General features: G+C 41.7%; 1 protein-coding gene across 1 annotated transcript in view; it reads right to left on the reverse strand.

Annotated features, from left to right (window-relative positions):
* Positions 1–8,586: 8,586 nt before the first annotated feature.
* Positions 8,587–20,008, reverse strand: part of FBN2 (fibrillin 2) — a 118,051-nt gene continuing 106,629 nt past the window's right edge. The window contains exons 57-65 of the mRNA XM_068177548.1: positions 18,967–19,173; positions 18,160–18,285; positions 17,416–17,538; positions 17,153–17,269; positions 16,384–16,512; positions 14,207–14,326; positions 12,554–12,785; positions 11,801–11,957; positions 8,587–10,533 (exon numbers count right to left, since the gene is read on the reverse strand). Coding sequence (XP_068033649.1) covers positions 10,168–10,533; positions 11,801–11,957; positions 12,554–12,785; positions 14,207–14,326; positions 16,384–16,512; positions 17,153–17,269; positions 17,416–17,538; positions 18,160–18,285; positions 18,967–19,173 — 1,577 coding nt within the window. The 3' untranslated portion in view covers positions 8,587–10,167. The remainder of the gene's footprint in view (positions 10,534–11,800; positions 11,958–12,553; positions 12,786–14,206; positions 14,327–16,383; positions 16,513–17,152; positions 17,270–17,415; positions 17,539–18,159; positions 18,286–18,966; positions 19,174–20,008) is intronic.

A 20,008-nucleotide genomic window follows, 5' to 3' on the forward strand; every position in this document is an offset into this window, starting at 1 on the left:
CTCTCTTGTCTAACAAAGGTGTTTGGTTTTTTTCTAATGGGATGGGAATAATGTTCATAATTCAACAGGTTAATGCTGAATTTGAGGTTCACGCTGAATTTGATTCCTGACGTGAATATGCTTATTGCATCCATCTAAAAATTACCTTTGTAGGGGAATTTGCACAGGACCAGTGGAGCATACAGCAGTTTGTGTGTCTTGTGTAAGACCAAAACCATCTTGTGTTTTTGGGGAGGGACGTTTGCTTCTCATAGGTCTACAAACAGCAGTTGTTGTATAAGAAATTATACATGAAAAATTGTAAAACCTTGTAAAATTTGCAGTGGCTTGCCAGACAGCACAGACCCAGCCTCAGCCCCTGGTGCGTCTCAGCTGCAGCGGTGGTATCTGAAAATCTGAATTCATTTTGCCCCTGAACACACAGAAGGACTCTCTTAATTCATCTTTCTCCCATTAAAATAGAAGTCCACTGGGACATGAAGTGTATTGGGAAAAAACCTTCTTAGGCTCTTTCAAAGTTGCTTTGTAAGCAAGACATGTTTGTCCCTAACTTCAGTACACTCCTCTAAAAAGTACTGAAGAAAATTTGAAGTTTAAAAGCATAATGGAAGGATGAGTTCTGTTGTTAAAGTCCTACAGAACACTGACAAACTTCATAATCTCATCAGTTTTGGTATTTGATCCCTGCTGCATTCAGAGCTCTTCTGCATATCCATTGTTAGTCATATTTAAACCTCAGGAGTGAGTTTGGAGGCCCCTGGGCAGGCAAAACTTGTTAAAAATGCCCTGCCAGCTCCCATGGCATTGGCTCTACCCTGGTGTATTCTGTGAAGAGGCAGAGAAGGTTTGTAGCAGCTTTTTCTAGATCCTCCTGTTTGCTTGGAGCAGGGTGGAGAGGTGGATCTGAATGATGACATTACCTTATGTTGAGTTCATACCTTAGTGACCTCAAGCACGCATTTGAAGGTAAAAAATGAGGATTTTATCGAGGTCAATCCCATCACTTTGCAAGAGAGTGAAGGCTCCCACTGCAGAGAATGAGTGCTGTGATGTTGTTTTAAAACAGGGAAGCAGGACACCCCTCACCTTTGTGCTTGTTCTTCACCAGACTATTTAAAATTCCCACACAGGCCCTGTGGGGTCACGTAAATCCCAAAAGCTGGTTTGTGTTCAGCTGGGGTGGGAGCCCTGCTTCAGGCCAGTGCAACCACACAGGCAGCAAGTGGAGCACCTCAAATCCTTCCTGCTGTTCTGCTTTTGCGTGCTGCAAAGGTTTCCAGAGTTTCAGAGTTAACTCTGGGTTAGGTTGATGGAGGCCACTGCCGGTGTTTAGGTCCAAAGCTTTGAGGGTTAACAAGGAAGGAGAAAATGGTGAAACAGCAGCAGGGAAGATGTTTCATTCTCCGAACAGCCCCGGGGAGGATGTTTCTCTTGAAGTACAGGAGGCTTCCTGTGCCCTGAGGTGCACGTGGAGCTGACAGACTGTGCTCCATCCTTGGGGCTCCTCTGGACTCCCGACAGCTGCACCAACAGAAGTTACCAGGGGCGCCTGTGCTGAGTCTTTCACCCCTGTCCTTACTGATCTGAGAGCAGAAGGAACCTGAGAGCCATTTCTTTGCCCTGTGGTCTGCCTGCTGTCTCTTGCAGAAAACGCTGGCTTTCTGTCTCCAGGAGTCCTGTCTGCACCCTGCCTGAACAGCCAGCTTTAATTGCACCTCACAACACAACAGGGAGCGGGGAAAGGGAATCCCTCAGGATTTAAACTGTCAGGCCGTGTTAAATTAAACTTTTCAACACATCTTCCTCTAAAGATCTCTCAGTAGTGAGCCGGTCTACAGAGGGAAAGCGGGGAAGGCCTGCAGGGAAATGTCAGCCTGCTCTGCCTTGCTGATAGTGATGTAAAAATAAAAGTAAAGCAGCCTCTCCAGCAGCCCTCACAGCCCTCTCACCCTGTTGACAGCAGTTAAAGGCAGTAGAGAGAGAGTGGCTCTGAGAGATTTGCCTCACAGTCCTGCTCCCTGGGATCTGGGGAAAACTGACCCTGCTGAGCTGCAGCCAAAACAAACTCCAGCGTGAGGTTCCATGTCCAGGTGCATCCCCTGGTAGCCCCTCAGATCCATGCACAGCCATACTAAAACTCCCAACACAACGTCATTTTTAGTGAGGGAAATCCTATTCCTGTGCAGTTTCTAGGAGTTCCAACTAAAATAGTATCACCAGGTGGCACCACTGCCATTCAGCATTTCATGTAAAGCCTAAAGCTGCACTGTCAAATGCACTCTTCCTGCACTGTTCCCTTGGTTTAATGCAATAAACAACTTAGTACTTTGAATAAACAGCAAATATCGGCATAATAACATTGTTTTCAATTATTTTTTTTTTTTTTTTTGTAATTTTGACTGGATTAGTGAAGGGTTTAATACTAATTCTGCCAGGCCCTGTGGGCAAAAATACTGGGGGTTTGCTCCAAAGAGATGCAGGAACCTTCAAGCAGAAGCTGCCTGATGAGTTCAAACCACCTTTTTTCCAACCCTGCTGTTTCTCAGTGGCTCTTTACAGCTGTGTTAACCTTGGAGAGCAGAAGGAGAAATGCTGCAGGCAGAGAGAGAAGAGATGTTAGAACACGCTGGCACGTCCCATCTTGTGTCAGAGTGATCTGTGACATTCCAGTAAAGGTATTTTACTTCATAAGTAACAAACAACTGTCTGCCACTTCCAACAAAAACAAACAAACTAACAAAAAACCCACAAAAACAACAACAACCAAAAAAACCCACCTGAACAAAAGAAAATGCTTTGTGTCATCCTCAAATATTCAGGTACTGGCTGGTTAAAATACTGAAGGAAACTGAATCGTGTAGCACTAGACACATTTGCAATTTAACTTAGCTTGAAAATAACTTTATCACTCTGTTGAGCAGTTTTACAGCTACTAAATCTTGGAACATCTCTGCAATTAAATTTGTCTATGCAAAACAGATGGTAACATGGAGTCAGTCACGAGCAAAGTATTTCCACAGGCTCTGGCTGAAAATTAAAGAGCTGGGATTAGCCTTGAAATGTCCTCCCTGTGAGGTTACTCATTTTTTTTCAGACCAAGCTGTCTGGCTGGATGGTTTAACCACAGCATTGCAAATTACAGAGGACTCTTGAACAGTTCAATTCCACTGTGCTGCTGTTACCAATTGCATACAACAACACTTGGAGTAGTATTAAATAAAATTGCACATCAAGTGAGGGGTGGGACACCTGTGCAAAAGAATGTGCCAGATAATCCGGCGTTAGCCTGTGTGTTTTATAAACCCCGGGGGCAATTTAATGCAACTCCTCCCTCCTGGGTAGCAGTGCTGAAGAAAAATTGAATGAAAACCATTTGATAAGGTGCAAAAATAGCAGCACAAAAGTCAGGCTTGTAGTTTAAGCACCTGGAAATCATGGCAGGTCAAAGCACAGTGCCTGCCAAGAGGAGCAAACAGCACTCTGCAGAGTCAACCAAGGACAGCTATTTGCAGGATTAACAGGTGAAATCAAGGCTAACCACACACTGGTGTGGGCTTTTACGTGGGATTTTGGCTAACCTCATACAGATTTTGTTTTATAGAGCGTTGTTTAAGAGTCTTTGTTCTCATTAAAATCCTTCTGTACCCTTCCAGCAGTAATAATAGTAACTCAGGCACGGCAGGATTTATGAGGAAAGTTCAGCCTTTGGCAAGTGCATGACAAACCTTACTGAGCACTCTTTATTCATTATATTTTTATTTTCATTGTATTGCAGGGCTTCGGGGTAGCTTTCATGTTCTTGCCATGTTTGTAAGGATCTAGAATAATGAGGCTTGGTTCTCAGCTGAGACTTGGAACCGCAAGGTTACGATTTCCTCTCTAGCCAGAGCACAGATCTCACTTTTTCCATCCTGTTGGCCAGCCCTCAAAACCATCAGTCATCCTAGAAAACCCATCCTGCCCCGGACACAAACATTCCAGCATTAATTTGTGGTTTTGGAGTCTGTCTTTGCAAATGCGTCCGTGTGCCATCACTCCAAATGCATCACAGACTAGAAGTTTTCACTTTCCCAGGATTAACCAAGGGTAGTAATAAAAGCCTTCTCCTGCGGTAGCTTTGGCCATGTGTAGTCAGTCTCTAAATAAAGGGCAGTAAGCTCTCACATGGTCGTTTTGTCATTGTTCTGATAGTAATTAACCATATTCTATTGCAGCTTTTACGCCAGGAAACAACTTAGTGGTAGATTTGGAATTCAGATAAAATCCCTTTTTGTTGTTGTTTTGTTTTGTTTTGTTTGCTGTGAATAATAATACTTTCCCTAACTTTTAATGGGAAATACCTAAAGGTTTTTTTTTTTTTGTAATTTCTTTAAAATAACACTTTAAAATTACTCTTTGTAATCTACTTTAAAACACTCCTGTGAGATAATTAATAGTTTCTGATAAAGAAAAATCAAATACACAAACCAGCTTGTTCCTTCGGTCTCTGAGCATAAAGGAAAATACTTCCCAAATCCAAACAAAAGCAGGCAAAGATGTGTAGTTTCACTGCCTTCACTGCAATATATGTACAGACCTTTTAAACTGGCCTGTGGTATGTGGAGCTTGAAGCCATAACTATGTTCTTCATAGGATCTCAGATTTTCATGGTGGTTTTAGTACAAGTGAGGCTGCTCAGGTCACATTGTCTGACAGGCTCTGGAAATTGGTGCTGTTCTCCGGGTGAGCCACTTTTGAGCAGCCTTTGGGGGATAGGCTGCAGTTTTTCTAGGAGGTTGATAGTTTGTTTGTTTTAAGAAACAGAAATATTCCAGTTTCTTAAGAGATGCAGGAGAAACTGGTTCACTCTCCCACTTGGTCTTCTGAGCTGCGGGAGCACGGACATCTCAGGTGTGTTCTGGGGCACTGAAATGCTCCTGTCAGAACAGAAAGGAATAGAACAGGAACAATCACATGCAAAACTGCTGGAAGCAGCTCAGGTCTCAGCTTAGGAGCTGAGAGTTGTGAAAATTTATGTGTCTGCCATGAGAGCAGCTGTGAGATGTCTTGGTGGAGCGAACTGGCAAAGATGAATCCCTGAGAACGAGATCCTGTGGCTCTGAGTTCTGCTTTGGAGAGGACATCAAAAGTTCTGTAAGGAAATAACACATCAGGACAAGGAGGGTGTATGAATGCCTTCTGTGTATACTAATTCATTTTTATTTTAAAAGCACTTTGCACTATGGAAGGGCTTAAAGTGGTTTGCCCTTTTTTTTCCTCACTTTTTTTTTGTCTCTTTTTTTTTTCTGTCTAAACCACGTAGTTATGGAGTGCTTGATATTTGATCACTGAAAATTTGGGTTTTTGACAGCTTGTGTGGGCCATATTCTAGATTCTGCTTCTTCTTATTTTTAACAAATCTTGGTTTTTCTCTGGGTCACTTTAGAATATTAGTTCTTGGTTGCCCCTATAACCAGTTTTTTTGCTGCAGACTGTATTCTACACCTGAATGCACAGTTCTTTGTTTGCTACTGCATGGCTGAAAGTGAAAAATTAAGAAAATAAGTGTTTGTTTTTTTTTTTTTCCTTTAATTAAGTAGGAACACTAAACAAAAGCAAATCTAAGGAGTTTTCTTAGGAAGGTGGTGGCTATTTCACCAAAAAAAGTATTTACATGATACATAAATGCTTTCAGTATTTAGTCTGGAGACAGAGAACTTGAGAATTAAGAGGATTTCTTCTCATGTATAGAAGAAATTTCTATTTTATTCATTTTGGAAAGTATTGTCTGGACAATGGAGAAGGCAGATCTGGCACTGTGATTGTAACATTTTTCATGTTCTGTGGATAAATAGATATGACCCCATTTTCTGTCTGTGTTCATCTTGGAACTTCAGAAACATTAAAAAACCACTGCTTTCCACAAAGGACAGGTTTGTGTTTTGTGGGTTTTATCGTTCGTTTTTATTGACCACGCCAAGTTATATCCATATTTTATGCCCTTTTCATGTTGTCACTTGCTGGGTTTTTTTCTGCTCTTGTCAGCAGCAATGTTTTCATGGGTGTTGAACGTAATTTTAAGGAAACAAAAGCTTTTCATGCTTTTTTTTTAATTTTTTTTTTTTTGCTGGTGCTCCATTCAGGCTTTGGTTGCTGCGGTTTGTTTTCCTTGGCCCTTCCTCTGAACTGTACACGTCCTGAGGAAGGGCAGCTCAGTTTTCCTGTCACTGGAGGATGCTGGAGAGCACAGAGGAGCAGCCAGGACACCAAACACAAACACGGGAGCCAGCTCAGGCCATTTAATCACGTTCTGCTCAGTGCTGCTTGAATCAAGCGTGGCTCCTTTCCACGGGAAAGGAGGTGCAGGCTAAGGAAGCGCTGGGTGTAACTCAGTTCATCCAGCAGGAAAAAAAAAAAGATTCATCTGTGATTAACTCCATATTCCACACATAAACTCTCATATTTTGAAGTGTGTGTGTGTGTGTGTGTGTGTGTGTGTGTGTGTGTCTTTATAAAATTTACATCTGTGTTCTCAGCAGCTGAGAAGTTTGCTTATACCAATAAAATTTATTTGCTAATAAATCTTCTGCTTCCATCTTGGCTTCCAAACTGGGCTCCCCCTGACAGCTGCTGTTTAGCCAAAAAAACAGCTGTTTTGGGACTGGATGGATCTCATTATTCTGTGGAACACTTAGAAATAGCATTTCTTTGCATCATGTGATAAGGAAGAAGAGGGATTTCAGTCTGTTAAATTAATGGCATGTCTGGCATACTTGGTATTTTCCATGGAGTGATATTAATAGATGAGCTACACCAGGAGCCATCCCAGTGAATCTCAGCTCTAATTCAAGAGCAGCTACTTGAGACCATCACCCTAGGCTTGGTCTCTGTAAAAATAGTACACAATGTAAGGATTTCACTGAGTTTTAGGCATGCTGGGGAAAAAAAAAAAAAGCCTAAAATGCTGTGCCTAAGGATTCAATGAATGATTCAGAAAAGGGTTTTTCTACAAATTACAGAGGCCTGTGCAGAAACACACTGCACTTTCCAGAGGTGTGGGTGCTGCTGGCAGAACTGTCTGGTGATCAGTCTCACTGACCAAGTCTGAGGGACAGGGAGCTGAGGTATCTCAGCAGTGAGTTTTGCCTTAAAAACACGACAGTTGGGGTGTGGTTTTTTATTTTGTTTTAATTTATTTTATCTAAGCTCTGTGAGACACTTGATAGATTTAACAACAGGCATTTCAAGCTGAACCTTGATCCTCATCTATGGGTTTTCAGTCCGCCAGCTGTGTTTGAAGCAATGCCATGAAAAGAAGGCGTCCAGCCAAACACTGGCTGTCATTTTACAGTATAAAAAAGAAAACGTGAAATCGTGACACAGAAATTTTTAAGCCAGTGTTTGGATAACTGATGAGTAGTTTAGATGAGGGGGGAAAAGGAACTCTGTGATTATCAGATGGTGCGGGATTGCAGACTTCATTCTAGAGTTGAAGATTGTGATGATTATCCCTAAAACCAGGGCCTGGAAATGAGGGCTACTTGGATTCAATAGCAGGAACTGGGGCTGGCATTCTAATCATAGTTTTAAGAAATTGAGCATAAAATATGAAGGCTATACAAGTTGAAAAGCCCATTTGGAAGAGGGAGGAATTGTTGGATTTTGCCAGTTTCTCTCAGAATTACCAGAGCTGACTGCTTCTTCTATGGCTGTGCATCCACCCAGGTGAAAATATGTGCACAAAATTATGATCTAAGCTTCCTACCCAATTATCGCACACCTGATGTGTTGTATTTGTACCACACAACTTTTCCTTGTTGATGTTAAATGTTCACACCTGTCTCAGACCATTAAAAGGCTAGAGGCTGTTAAAAGGTAGAATTTAGAGAACAGGATACAGAAATATATACTGTGACAGGCTGGATGGCAAAGAGGTTTTGGACTTCTTTTTTTTCTTTTCATTCTAGTTATTTTTTCATCTGATTTTGAAGCTGGGAGTGACTTCTCTCTGGGATTGTGCATAAATGTCTTGTGGAATTTATGGTGGTAGATGGTAATGCTGTCTTTCTAGAAAAGAGATAACACTTTTTTTTTGTGCCTTGTACTTACTGTGTAATTAATTAATGCATATGGAACTATCTAATGATCGTTTCTTAAAAAAAAAACAAAAAAACAAACCCACAAAAATCTACCAGCTGTGCACAGCACATGTAAATAATCCTGGCCAAGAAAATCCTCCAGAATTTGTAGCCTCAGAGAAGTCATGTCCAGCAAAGGAGAGAACGCTGTGCTGTGTGCAAGCCTGATGGCTTTTCCTGCAGGGTTTCCTGGAAAGCTCCCATTTTGGAGGGAGAGAAGCCTTCTTCTAAACCACCTATTACAGTTAAGCCTTTAAGACAGTGCTGTCCTGTATGCATTTATCAGACCCCCAGAGGTCTCTTTATTCCTGCAGATGTCAGTCATTTTATCCAGAAGCAGCTTTGAATCCTAATGACACTTGCACAACCACCTCTGAAAGCAGTGTCAAATAAATGTGGTTCCAGACCCTAGTACTGGCTATTGCTTTAAATCAATCACCAGCTCAACTCTGAAAAAACGACAAAAAAATAACCCAAAATAAGCTTTATTGCAAGAAAAGTGTTGTCTTACTGATACAAATGTTCAAGAGAAAGCTTTTTTTCTTAAAACATCTGTTTTCAAAATCCCCAAACTCAACAAAAGAGAAGAAAAATCACTGAGTTTAACTTGGTATAGTCTTTGGTCAGCACCTACATGCAACTGGAACAATCCTGGATGTGCTTTGGCTATTTTCACATGTGAGATTCTGTTGCCTGGCCAGTTACAGGCACCAGCTGCCACAGAAAGCACCATTGAGACATACACTTAACACATGACAGTACAAAATGTAAAAAGAAAAAAAAAATTAAATCACTAAACTAAAACTCAAGTCATTGTACAATCATCTTTCTTACAGAACAAGCTATGATAAAATGAGGCGTGTGTAACTACAGCATTAATGAGATTTCTAACAAATGAACTTCCAATACACAACTCTCCTCACCTGCGCTTCAGTAATTGAGCTCGCAGGAGTGGCAGTCCTGACACAGCACTCGGGGCTCAGGAAATGCACCCTGGTTTTGAGCCAGCACCAAACAGAGTGAAACATTCTCTTGTGAGAGACATTTCCTTCAGCTGCCTGCAGGAATTAATGCCAGTTTGTGGAGCACCCTTTCGGAGCGTGAGGTGCGGCTGCCTGTGCTGGCTCATGAGGTCACTGAGGGAAAGGCAGCACAGTTTGGTTCTGCAGTTCTAAGGGGATTAAAAACAGTCCAGGTATTTTGCTACAGGGCTTGTGCCTCCTCCACTATTTGCTGTGGGTGATTCAGAGCGCAAGCCCATTGAGCTGCTGTGAAATACAATCTCTGCAGGGACTGGTATTATGATACTTGTCCTCTGTGACTTTTTTTTTCCCTTTTTTTTTTTCCTTAGTTCTCATTTGCAAGAGCACTTTAGAATATCCTACAGTGTGGACAGTTTACAATCTCCCACTTTAGACTATCCTACTACACCGATCTTTCAGCTCTGGTGTATTTTAGAATTACTTACATACTGTTTGGATGCTGGTCCCAGTAGAAAAGAAAACATCTTTCAAATCTACTTTTTTTCTTGATTACAAAAGTACCTCTAAAATGTTATACCTCAAATTTATAAAACTAAACAAGCAAGTTTCCCTTTTTGTTTACATAATTTGTTATTTTCTCCATATATTACTGCATTAAAAATAAATAAACTTCTATAATTTTTTTTCATTAGGAACTATAGCAAAATACCCAAAGTGTTACAGACTGCTAAGAGGAAAAAAAAAAAAAAAAGCTCACATTTTTGTGCCATTTAATGCCATATGATGACTTCTTGAACTTTAGCTTTTAAAATATACTTTAAATCGAGGTTATATAAAAGATACAGTAACCGAGATTTGCCCTTGTAAATAGAAGTTTTGGCAGTGGCAGAGTTTTAAGTCGTCCTCCTGAAAGGGCGGTTCTGCACTCTCGGCAGGATGGAAAGGAGGGCTCTTCCCCTCTGCCTTCCTCCCCCGGAATACACTTTTCCAAAGCAGATTCGCTCTGAAAGGCAGATGTTCTCGGGTGTGCAGACACAAAAAGAAGCGTCTGAAGAACAGGACCACGGCTAGTAGAGGTGCACCCACAGCCTCACCCTGAGGGCCGCCCCCGTCTCCCCTCGGAGGTCGCTGTCCTCACGGCTGCTCTCCAGCCGCTCCATCTCCCTCTCCTCGGGCAGGGCCACGCTGGTGATGTCCAGGGCGTGCAGCCCGGGCGCTGCCCTGCCCCTCACGGCGTGCAGGCTGCTGGCGCCGTCCCTCAGGAGCATCTGGAAGGTTCCGCGCGCGTTGCCGCGGACGATGGCGTAGCGCACGCGGCGCCTGAGGGCCGGCAGCAGCTCCAGGATGGGCTCCCGGCTGCCCAGCCCGGACACGGCCGCTCGCACCTTCAGGGGACTCTCCGTGTCCAGGCTTGCCCAGCTCACCTGCTCCAGCTGGAGGAGGGAAGAGTGTTTAGAGCAGGAGAGAGGAATGACCGGGGTAGTTAACAGCTCTGCCCCGATTCCGCGCAGCACGCCCCGTAAACCCTGAAGACCTCAAACAGGCCCCACAGAGCCCCTGAAGGCTCTGATTTCAGGTCATGTTGAGAACCTGTTGAACTTCACGCTTGCAACGTGGCCATGTAGAGGAGCGATACGAACAAATGTTTGAAATCACTTAAAAAAACATCAGGGTAACAGCAAAAGCCAGATTTAATTTTCAAGGCCGCGGAAAGACGAGGATTTCTCAGATTGCGCTCCAGCCTGGAAAAGAGGAGGTGTGCACCACCACAAGGAGAAACCTGTGTTTGCTGTGTTTACACACAACGTAATCGTCTTACGACCAACAGAAACAACAGAGAAATGCATTTCACAACACTGCGTGGAAATTCCCTGACACCTTCTCTGGAAATCCTATACTGTACCGGTATGTAATGCAACTAAAAAAGCATAGTGAAAATAAGGAAAATTTTAGGACAGCAGCAAGTAATGCAGTGCTTTAAATAATTGAACCCCACAGATGACGGTAGTGATTAAAAAGTGTTTCTTTTTTCACATAATTTATGGATGTCACTTTCACTGCCTAGAAAGTTTTAGAAACTGACAAGGTTAATGGTATTTAAAAAGTGTAATAACAAGATGTAACAATTACAAACTAGATATGATTTCCAGTAACTTACCCGTATAAGCCCACAAAATGCAGGAAGAAAAAAAATTAAATGTGTAATTCTCTAAAAACTTCATCAGTTCTGTGAATATTGGACTTCCATCAGCCCGGTCTAATCCCCTACCTCTATGAGCAACTATGGAACAGACACCAAAACTAAAATGCTCTCCTGCAAGATCCGCTTAGCTGTCCCAGACCATAAATGCTGTCCAACCTCCTCCTGGCAGCAGAACATGCTGAAGACATGTCCAGTCTCCCATGTCTCTGCAATTAAAGGAGAATTATTCCCCTGAATGTACTCTGAGGAACTAGACCACATCTCACACTACAAAGGAATCTCTGCGAGCTTCAAAAACTTCATCCTTTCTTGGCTCTTGATGCATTTCTTACTGTTAAATTATTACTGCCAGCAGGACCTAGGTGAGGCAGGAGGAGAAAAGAGATTTTTCCCATTGAATGTGACCTGTTTAAAAGACTCCCTCTATTTACTCCTGGTGTCATAGCTATGAAAATACCTCGAAAAACATTACAGTAGTTTTTTACCCTGGTACATACAGTGTTAGCACTTCTCTTCTTCCTGCTGTCTTTTTTGGAGTAGCCATTGACTCTGCACTCATAACACACTTCAGGGGACAAAGCATTCTCTTTATCAGCATCTCCATCCAGTGGCAGGTACTGGCCTTTGTTAAATCCCAGCCCTGAGACACAGTGTCTGTGGAATGAAAACGTGCTTTAGTTACTCCTTGCAGTTTTATGAACTGTCCCTGCTAAATGGAGTGTGTGTAATCTGTGCCACAGCGTCTGCATCCCCTTCCTTGCCCTTTCCTCAGCAGGAGGGCTGTGCATTAATTTCCTTCACACTAGAGTGGCCTACTGAGGGAAATGCAAACGCTGGCTGAAGGCTTTTAGCCTGATCTAACTTTCATTTACAAGTTCTACAGAGAAACCAAACCGAGCCAGCCTGCCCTGTACCAGAACAATGTTAATTTGTGTTTAATGTTCTGGATTGATCAGTGATAATTAAACCCCTTTTTTATCTCAGTACACATGATACCTATCCTTATGCACTATGAATCCCCACTCAGCAGGTCTGTGAAGGAGTTCATGTGATGATACTGGGGGAGAAAGCAGACCTTGTTTGACGTTATTTATATGCTACATTTAAAATTAATGTCATGTTGCATTTACAGACTTTTTTTTTTTTTCCTAGTTTCTGGATATTTAGCCTGAAACTAAAAAGGACTTAGCAGCTTGTCCTTAATTTGCACCTTAATTTGCTTTGGTGAAAAGCTGTGTGGAGAAACTCACCCTTGTCCAACTCTGTAATAGCCAGGTGGGCAGCCACAAAGATAACCACCCTCAGTGTTGGAGCAACCATAATTGCAGGGGTTCTTGGCAGAAGAGCACTCATTCACATCGTGGCAGGCATGGGAGAACTGGTCATAGGAAAACCCCGATGGGCAGACACACCTGTAACTTCCCAGGGTGTTGTAGCAAGAAGCAGAGCCACACATGTGAGGATTGGAGCATTCGTTTTCATCTGGTAAGCAAACACAAAAATACTGGTGTTTTCTAGTCTGAGAGACAGCAGGTCAGCATCATACAGCTAACAAATCAGAACATCTGCAAGGCCCAGGGCTCTGCTACATCCCTGACCTCATCATCCCATAGACACTTGGTTTCTGAAAGAGAAAAGGAGCATCATCTTCACTTGTGGGTGTTAAAATATAGCGAAGATGACACCTCCAGTCAGTGTGATTGATATGGTTGTGGTTTAGAAAGTCATGTTTTGGTAGCTGGTGTCAGGGTTATTTTATTTCTCTCACCAAGGCATTTCTCTAAAACCTGTAGGTTTTCCTCACCAAGTTTTCCTCACCTCAGTTTATCTCACCAACATCACTGGTGAATGCTTTGCCATTCTTGCTCGCAGTCACCTGGAGGGAGATTCTTTGGAGGACTATGATTTACAGAAACCTAAGCTGGTTTGGGGTTTTGTGGGAGCTGTCTATTGTGCATTCTGTCACTTTTGCCCCAGTCCTCTGCTTTCTTTGCTGAAGAGCAGTATTAAGTCAGGAGTGATCATGGTGATTGGGACTTCAGAGACACTGGCTGGTGTGCTACTTAATGCTAAAGTGGGTAGAATAAACTAATTTTTATGGATAGAATCGGGACAGTAAAGTCAGCCTAAATGAAATGTATGGCAGTGCTCACAGTCATGCTCTGATACCACTGACAGAAAACCATGAAAACTAACCTGAAAAGGTAAATATTTTTACTGGTCTTTGTGAACAGCACTAAGTGACATTGGTTCTCTGTGTATTGGTTTTTATTAACAAAAAATCCCACATTTTATTTTGTATATGATATAGCTTAGTTCAAGTGATGAATTGAATGGGCTAAATCTAAACAGTACCCCTGAGCTTCCTAATTTGTCCCATTCCCTGCACTAAGAACTAATGCTGGCCTTAAGAGGGTCTTTTGGAAGAAGGAAACTCTTAATGGTTTTGTTGATTATTTTCTCACCATTTGCTTTAGATGCTATTCTGTAGAATTCTTACATTGCTAATGGTTTTTTATGCTTTTTTTGTGTTTTTTTTTTAATGACAGGTATGGTTTTTTAATGCTTTTTTTCCTCAGCAGAGGTATTTGCAGTGATACTTTCAGGAATTAAATGAGCATTCAGTGATGTGGATTTTTCACAGAAGAAACAGGTCAGAATGCAGACCTTTCTAGGAAAGCTAATTGTCACAGGCAGTTTCAAAAGGCTGAGTGTGTTTTCTTGCTACCTCCTGTCATTGATTTACAGTGGGAGTAGTAAGTGTACGGAAGAAGTGGGAGACAGATACAGAAGATTTCTGTTGCACACTCTTTCTTCTGCTCATTCTTGCCCTTGCCTGGTGGTGTCCCTATAAACACTCTGATACATTTGCTGTTTAGATTCTGTGCTTTTTGTTTCCTTACCAACACACTGATTCCACTGGTAGTGCTGGACAAATCCTTGTGGGCACCCACATCTGTATCCACCCAGGATGTTCTGACAGCCATGCTGGCACCTATGGTTTCCATCGCACTCATCCACATCTGTGTGTTCAGGAGGGAAGCAGAGCATGACACAGGATTACATCCACTGCCAAACACTGCTGGATCAGAAGTTTGTTATCACCCAGCTGTGTGGGTTGGCAGCCCAAGAAGCCAAATCTGTGCTGGGCCGAGCCCAGCGTGGGCAGCAGGGCAGGGGGGATTCTGCCCCTCTGCCCCTCAGCTCAGAGCCCACCTGCAGAGCTGCCCCAGCCCTGGGCCAGCACAGGGAGCAGCTGGAGCTGCTGGAGCCAGGCCAGAGGAGGCTCCAGGATGAGCAGAGGGACGCAGCAGCTCTGCCGGCAGGAAAGGCTGGCACAGCTGCCATTGCTCACCTGGGCAGGAGAAGCTTTGGGCTGAGCTCAGGGTGGCCTTGCAGGGCCTGGAGGGGCTGCAGGAAAGATGGAGAGAGACAATTGCCGAGGGCTGGAGGGACGGGACACAGGGAACGGCTCCCAGGGCCACAGGGCAGGGCTGGATGGGACACTGGCAATCAGGAATTGTTCCCTGGCAGGGTGGGCAGGCCCTGGCACAGGGTGCCCAGAGCAGCTGGGGCTGCCCCTGGATCCCTGGCAGTGCCCGAGTCCAGGCTGGACACTGGGGCTGGGAGCAGCCTGGCACAGTGGGAGGTGTCCCTGCCATGGCAGGGCTGGAAGGGGATGGGCTTTAAGGTCCCTTCCAATTCAAGGCATTTTGTGGTCCTATGACTTATGACAGAGAAGCACTGTTGTAAGACAGAAGGACCATGCAGATTTTTCTTTTGGAAAGCCTGGAAGTCAACTAATGTCCAGTTCTTTCCATCAATAATCTGGTTTTAATTGTTTGGCCTTTTCAGTACTCAATTTTGGAGAATAAACACTATTCCCAGTAATCCCACACATTATTGCTTTAGCATAATACTTAGAATTTGAGGGGTTTTGTAATTTCAGTTTTAAACCAACCACTTAGGGATAAGTTTTCAGTTTCCTGAAAAAGAGTTTAGTGTTTGAATGTCAAATTGGGATATCTTTGCAATGGAAAATAAAAAGCCATATAAAAAGTCTCTGAGACAAGTGTTAATGAAAGGAGACAGCCACAACCATCCCACCCTCCGAATTCTAAAAACTCAGACATCTGAAATTGTATCTGCTAAAGGAAATAAACAGATTGTAAGCAACGTATTTTTTAAGGTACAATATGCAAGTCAAGTAGAAATTTTAAAAATTATTTTTTATAGGCACACCAGGACATATGCACTTAATGAGAACGAAGTAAACTGACAGGAGATAAATCTTAGTAAAACTTCTAGCTGCATATATTCTAGACTGCTGTTCTAGAAATAGGCCCTAAATATCAATTCCCTCTTTAAATGCCCTATCAGCGTTGTTGGTATTTTGAGAGGTTGTAAATTTCTTCATGTATGCTCTTGCATTTTTAATTCTCAGCAGCCAGGTGGCCTTGTACTGCCTTTTATTTTCTTTTTTGTTCAAAAACTGGGGCCCACTGAGACGTCTGGAACTCTCAAATAGAGATTTCCTAACTGAGGCTTCCCTTCGGGCCAACAGAGAGAGATAAAGCTCATCAATATAACCTGCATTTTAACTGTAATAATTATATTTCTGAATGCAGTGAATTGGCCTTCTCAGTGTGTAACTCTGTGGTAGGAGAATTAAGTACTGAATTTAGAATCTAATGTAATTAGAATTAGCCAAAATAAAAATTGTAGAGAGATTCTGTTTAGACATATGAAGACATAAATGTAAAAAAGCCCCACAACTACTATACTTTTAGATGCATAAACCTATGTTAAGTTGAAATGGCAGCCTGAAAACAACTGTTGAAGAGTTCAACTAAACAATCACCTTTTTATCCTCATTTCTGTAAAAATTCTGTACTGAGGCAGTACGCTCTTACATATGCTTTTGTTATACTTGCAATTAGTCTAATACTTTACAATTTCTTTTTGCAATTACTTTTACTATGGCTGGTGCTCTGTTTTCTCTGTCTTTAACATCAAATTGTTCACTAGAAACCGAAATAAGGATTCACACCATAAAAAAAATCTGACTGTTCCTAGTTACCTTCACAGTTTAATCCAGTAGAATCCAGAGAAAATCCCCTTTGACATTCACAGGTAAAACTTCCAGGAGTGTTTTGACAAATTCCTTTTGATCCACACAGTGATGGATGAGAACCACATTCATTGTTATCTTCACAATACAGAGGAGAGAGAAGATTGGTTTACCTTGTGGCATGATGTTAGACACGTTCATGTAACATAAAAACAAAATCCACAAAGGTGCAAATTTTATTTTGTACCTTTTCATTTTAAAATGCCAGATGAAATGGAGACTCATGCAGAGCTATGAGTAATTAATAAATTGGAAGGGCTAGGGGTAGTTCAGCTGTGGAATGACTGTGGAAGAGCAGGCATGTAATTGCTGATATTGGAAAAATGCTGCCCTTTTGTGTTAGCTGAACTAAAACAGTTTCAGTTGGCAAGATTTATACATATGATTAAGATCTGAAGACATCTGTATCAACTGAAAAAAAAAAATGCAGTCTGGTTTTGGTTAACTACATTTTAAATGAGATTTTAATAATTCACTCATGTGGTTATACTTAGAATATAATAGCATGTATCAAATATGTACAACTCTTTACTAACCAAGAAAACAGAAATAGTGGACAGACTGGATAGACTCATTTTTTCTTTAGCTGTAATTGCTGCTTTTCAAAATCTGTTTTCTGCACTCCTGACACTATTGCTCAGCATAAAGAGCACAAGAGATAGTTGAGAATGTTGTTCTTACAGAAAGGCTTATGAAAGAAAACCAGTGTTTTTCTTACCAATACAAGCTGTGTGATGTTGTGTAAAACCAGGTGGACATTTGCATGTGAAGCCTCCAAGGGTGTTGACACAGAGAAACTGACAATTGTGTTGTTTGGTTTGACATTCATCAAGATCTGAAAGTAAGAGATGTTGTTTTCTTTAAAAAGTCAACAAAGAAGCACATTTCACCAAATTTGATAAAAATACCACACTTCAAAACCAATTCCTTTTAAGTTAAGTTGTAACCAAATTAAAAGGTACTGTGTTATAACCTTCTTACCTTTACATGTCTTTCCATCTTCCTGAAGCACATAACCCCGGGGACATGAGCATTGATAACTCCCTTCTGAGTTTTTGCAGATAAAATTGCATGGTCTGGGGGACTGGGAGCACTCATCAAGATCTAAGGAGAGGAAAATATTAAGTTATCTTTTGTCCTCATCTCTCTGACAGAAAGATGTTTGCTACACAGCACAATATTTTAGAGAAAAATGCTCACAGAAGAAAGTCCCCTATTTACATTTCTTCAGGGGTCCTATTCCTTTCTCTGTGAATGTGCTGCTGTGGAGTTTATATGGGGCTGCCACTACCACAACAAACTGTCTTGAAGGAGTAACACACTAGAGTGAGAGTGGCATTGGTATTTTTATCTAAGCAACAAATATTTACTTTCTGGTATTCTATGGTATACTCATACCTGCAAACCAACAAAAAAGTGGGAAAAATGTAGACTTTGAAGTAATGAGCTGGTTTGTCACTTAAAGTGGTTGCACAGCTTTAACAAACTTCAGTGATCATTCTACTTCAGGAATACTGCCAGCAGAGCTTGTTTCTCTATCTCCCCAAATGAAACACAAAACCAGAAATGCATATTAGGAAAAGAAAGAAAGGACATGAGATAAAAGAGAGGAAAAAGAAAGGTTTGCTACAAGTGTTTACAAAGGTTGGTACATCACTGTGTAACAACTAAAAAAAAAAACAAACTGATGATTACTTCCACTGATGATTAATTAATGAATCTTACCATTACAAGATGTGCCAGTTATGTCAGTGGTATAGCCAGCTTTGCAAAAGCACCGGAAGGAGCCCATCATGTTAATGCACTGCCCATTCCTGCACAGGTTTGGCAGGACCTTACACTCATCAATATCTGCAAAGAAATGATTAAATATGTCATGTCTCAGTTTTAAATTCTACTTTTTTATTCTCTTCCATTTTTGCAGTTCTTCACCATCATGCTTCTGGCAGGAACTTTCCCCCTTCTCCCTCTTAAAAATGGATCTGACTCCAAAGCCAAACATCTTTCAAATTTCATTACTGTTCTTTGCACCAACACCTTCCTGCTGTTTCACTGGGTACTCAGATTCCAGTTTTGCTAACTCCAAACACAAACCCCATAGAAGAGAATTTTCTTATGACTACTTCCATGTCAAAAATTATCACCATCATTAAAAAATAAACATTAGCTTCTTTCTGTGTGGAAATAGTACCTGCAAAGCATTGTGAGATTGTTGTTAAATGAGATGGTTGTTGCCTTTGCTATGTGTCCAAGTTTTCAGCAATACAAAAGCTTTGGGATAATTTCTAGCTTTTAGTTACTGGCTGGTACTTCCAACCAGATCCTAATCCTGAAATTTCTGCCCAGTTGGTCTGTTTGCAGCTACTGCCAAATGTGTTTTTAATTTCTGGTCTCTTGGCATTATTTGAAAAATCAAACTCTGTTGTTTAACAGGAAATTCTCCAAAGGAACTTCAAAGACAATTATGCATTTTCTTAAGCATGCGAGCATATGCTTTTCCCCTCTTCTGCCTCTTTTCATCCCTGCAAATACCTCTTCCATCTGTGGTGTAGCCTGATCCGTGTGGACAGAGTTTCTTGTACTGGGTGGTTCCGGGCAGGGGGCAGAGCCTGCACTGGTTCCCCCAGCCCCGGCCCCCGTCACAGCAGCACTCCGACCTGGTGACAAGGTTCTGGCTGCTCGAAGCCATCTGGCACATGGTCTGCAGAACTTCAGCAAAGCAAAACCCCCGGCGATTATCTGTGAGGAAGAAGGAGAGAGGCTGGAATAGGGAAGGAGATAAAGATCTGCTCCATTAAGCATCTGGTGTATTATTCTGTCTCTCTCTCAATATATGCCAGCAGCAGAAGGTTATTAGCTACCATCAAGTCCATCTTGATTTAGCCTTTCAGAATTGTTGTGTGTTCTGGTAATACGCTGCCATTCCAAATATATCCAAGACACCCCTAATGTTCAGTATCTGCATGAGCTGGGTAAGAGTTTTGCTTGTTGGAAAGTTGTGCCCTAGGTAGTGAAACAGGCTGAGGGCAAAACTGAGCTTCCCCTTCAGCTGTGTTTGCATTTGAATAATTTATTTGGAGTGAGGTTAGAAGTTTGTTTTTTTTTGTTTGTTTTACTGGCCAAAATAACACATTTGATCATCTGTAATTATCCTGCTGTGGTTTAAATTTAAAAAAATCCTTACAACTTAAAAGTGTATATGCAACTCAGTACTTTTTTAGTGGCAGTACTAGATTTTGTTGAGGAAAAGTAAAATTGTAGGGCCCTGTCAAACTCTATATTAATTTGTAAACTTTTTGGTTAATGCTGATCAATAATGAAAGGGGAGCAAAGTTTTAAAGTCATGAGGCTCCTACAGGTTACCTTCAAACAGGCAGCTGAGGAGAAAAGAAATCCCAGTTTTCAGTGCTAATAGAAACTCTAAATCTTGCAGAGATTTTATCTTCTATACAGGCTCTGTCACCAGTCTTATTTCTTGATTAAAATGGAGACATTTTCAATTACTGATCTGAGAATGCTTATGTTTTTAAATGAAAATTATTCTTTTTTTTTTCTCTCGAAGTGATCCCTCAGA

Source organism: Anomalospiza imberbis, chromosome Z, assembly GCF_031753505.1.
Source record: "Anomalospiza imberbis isolate Cuckoo-Finch-1a 21T00152 chromosome Z, ASM3175350v1, whole genome shotgun sequence".
Lineage (NCBI taxonomy): Eukaryota > Metazoa > Chordata > Aves > Passeriformes > Viduidae > Anomalospiza > Anomalospiza imberbis.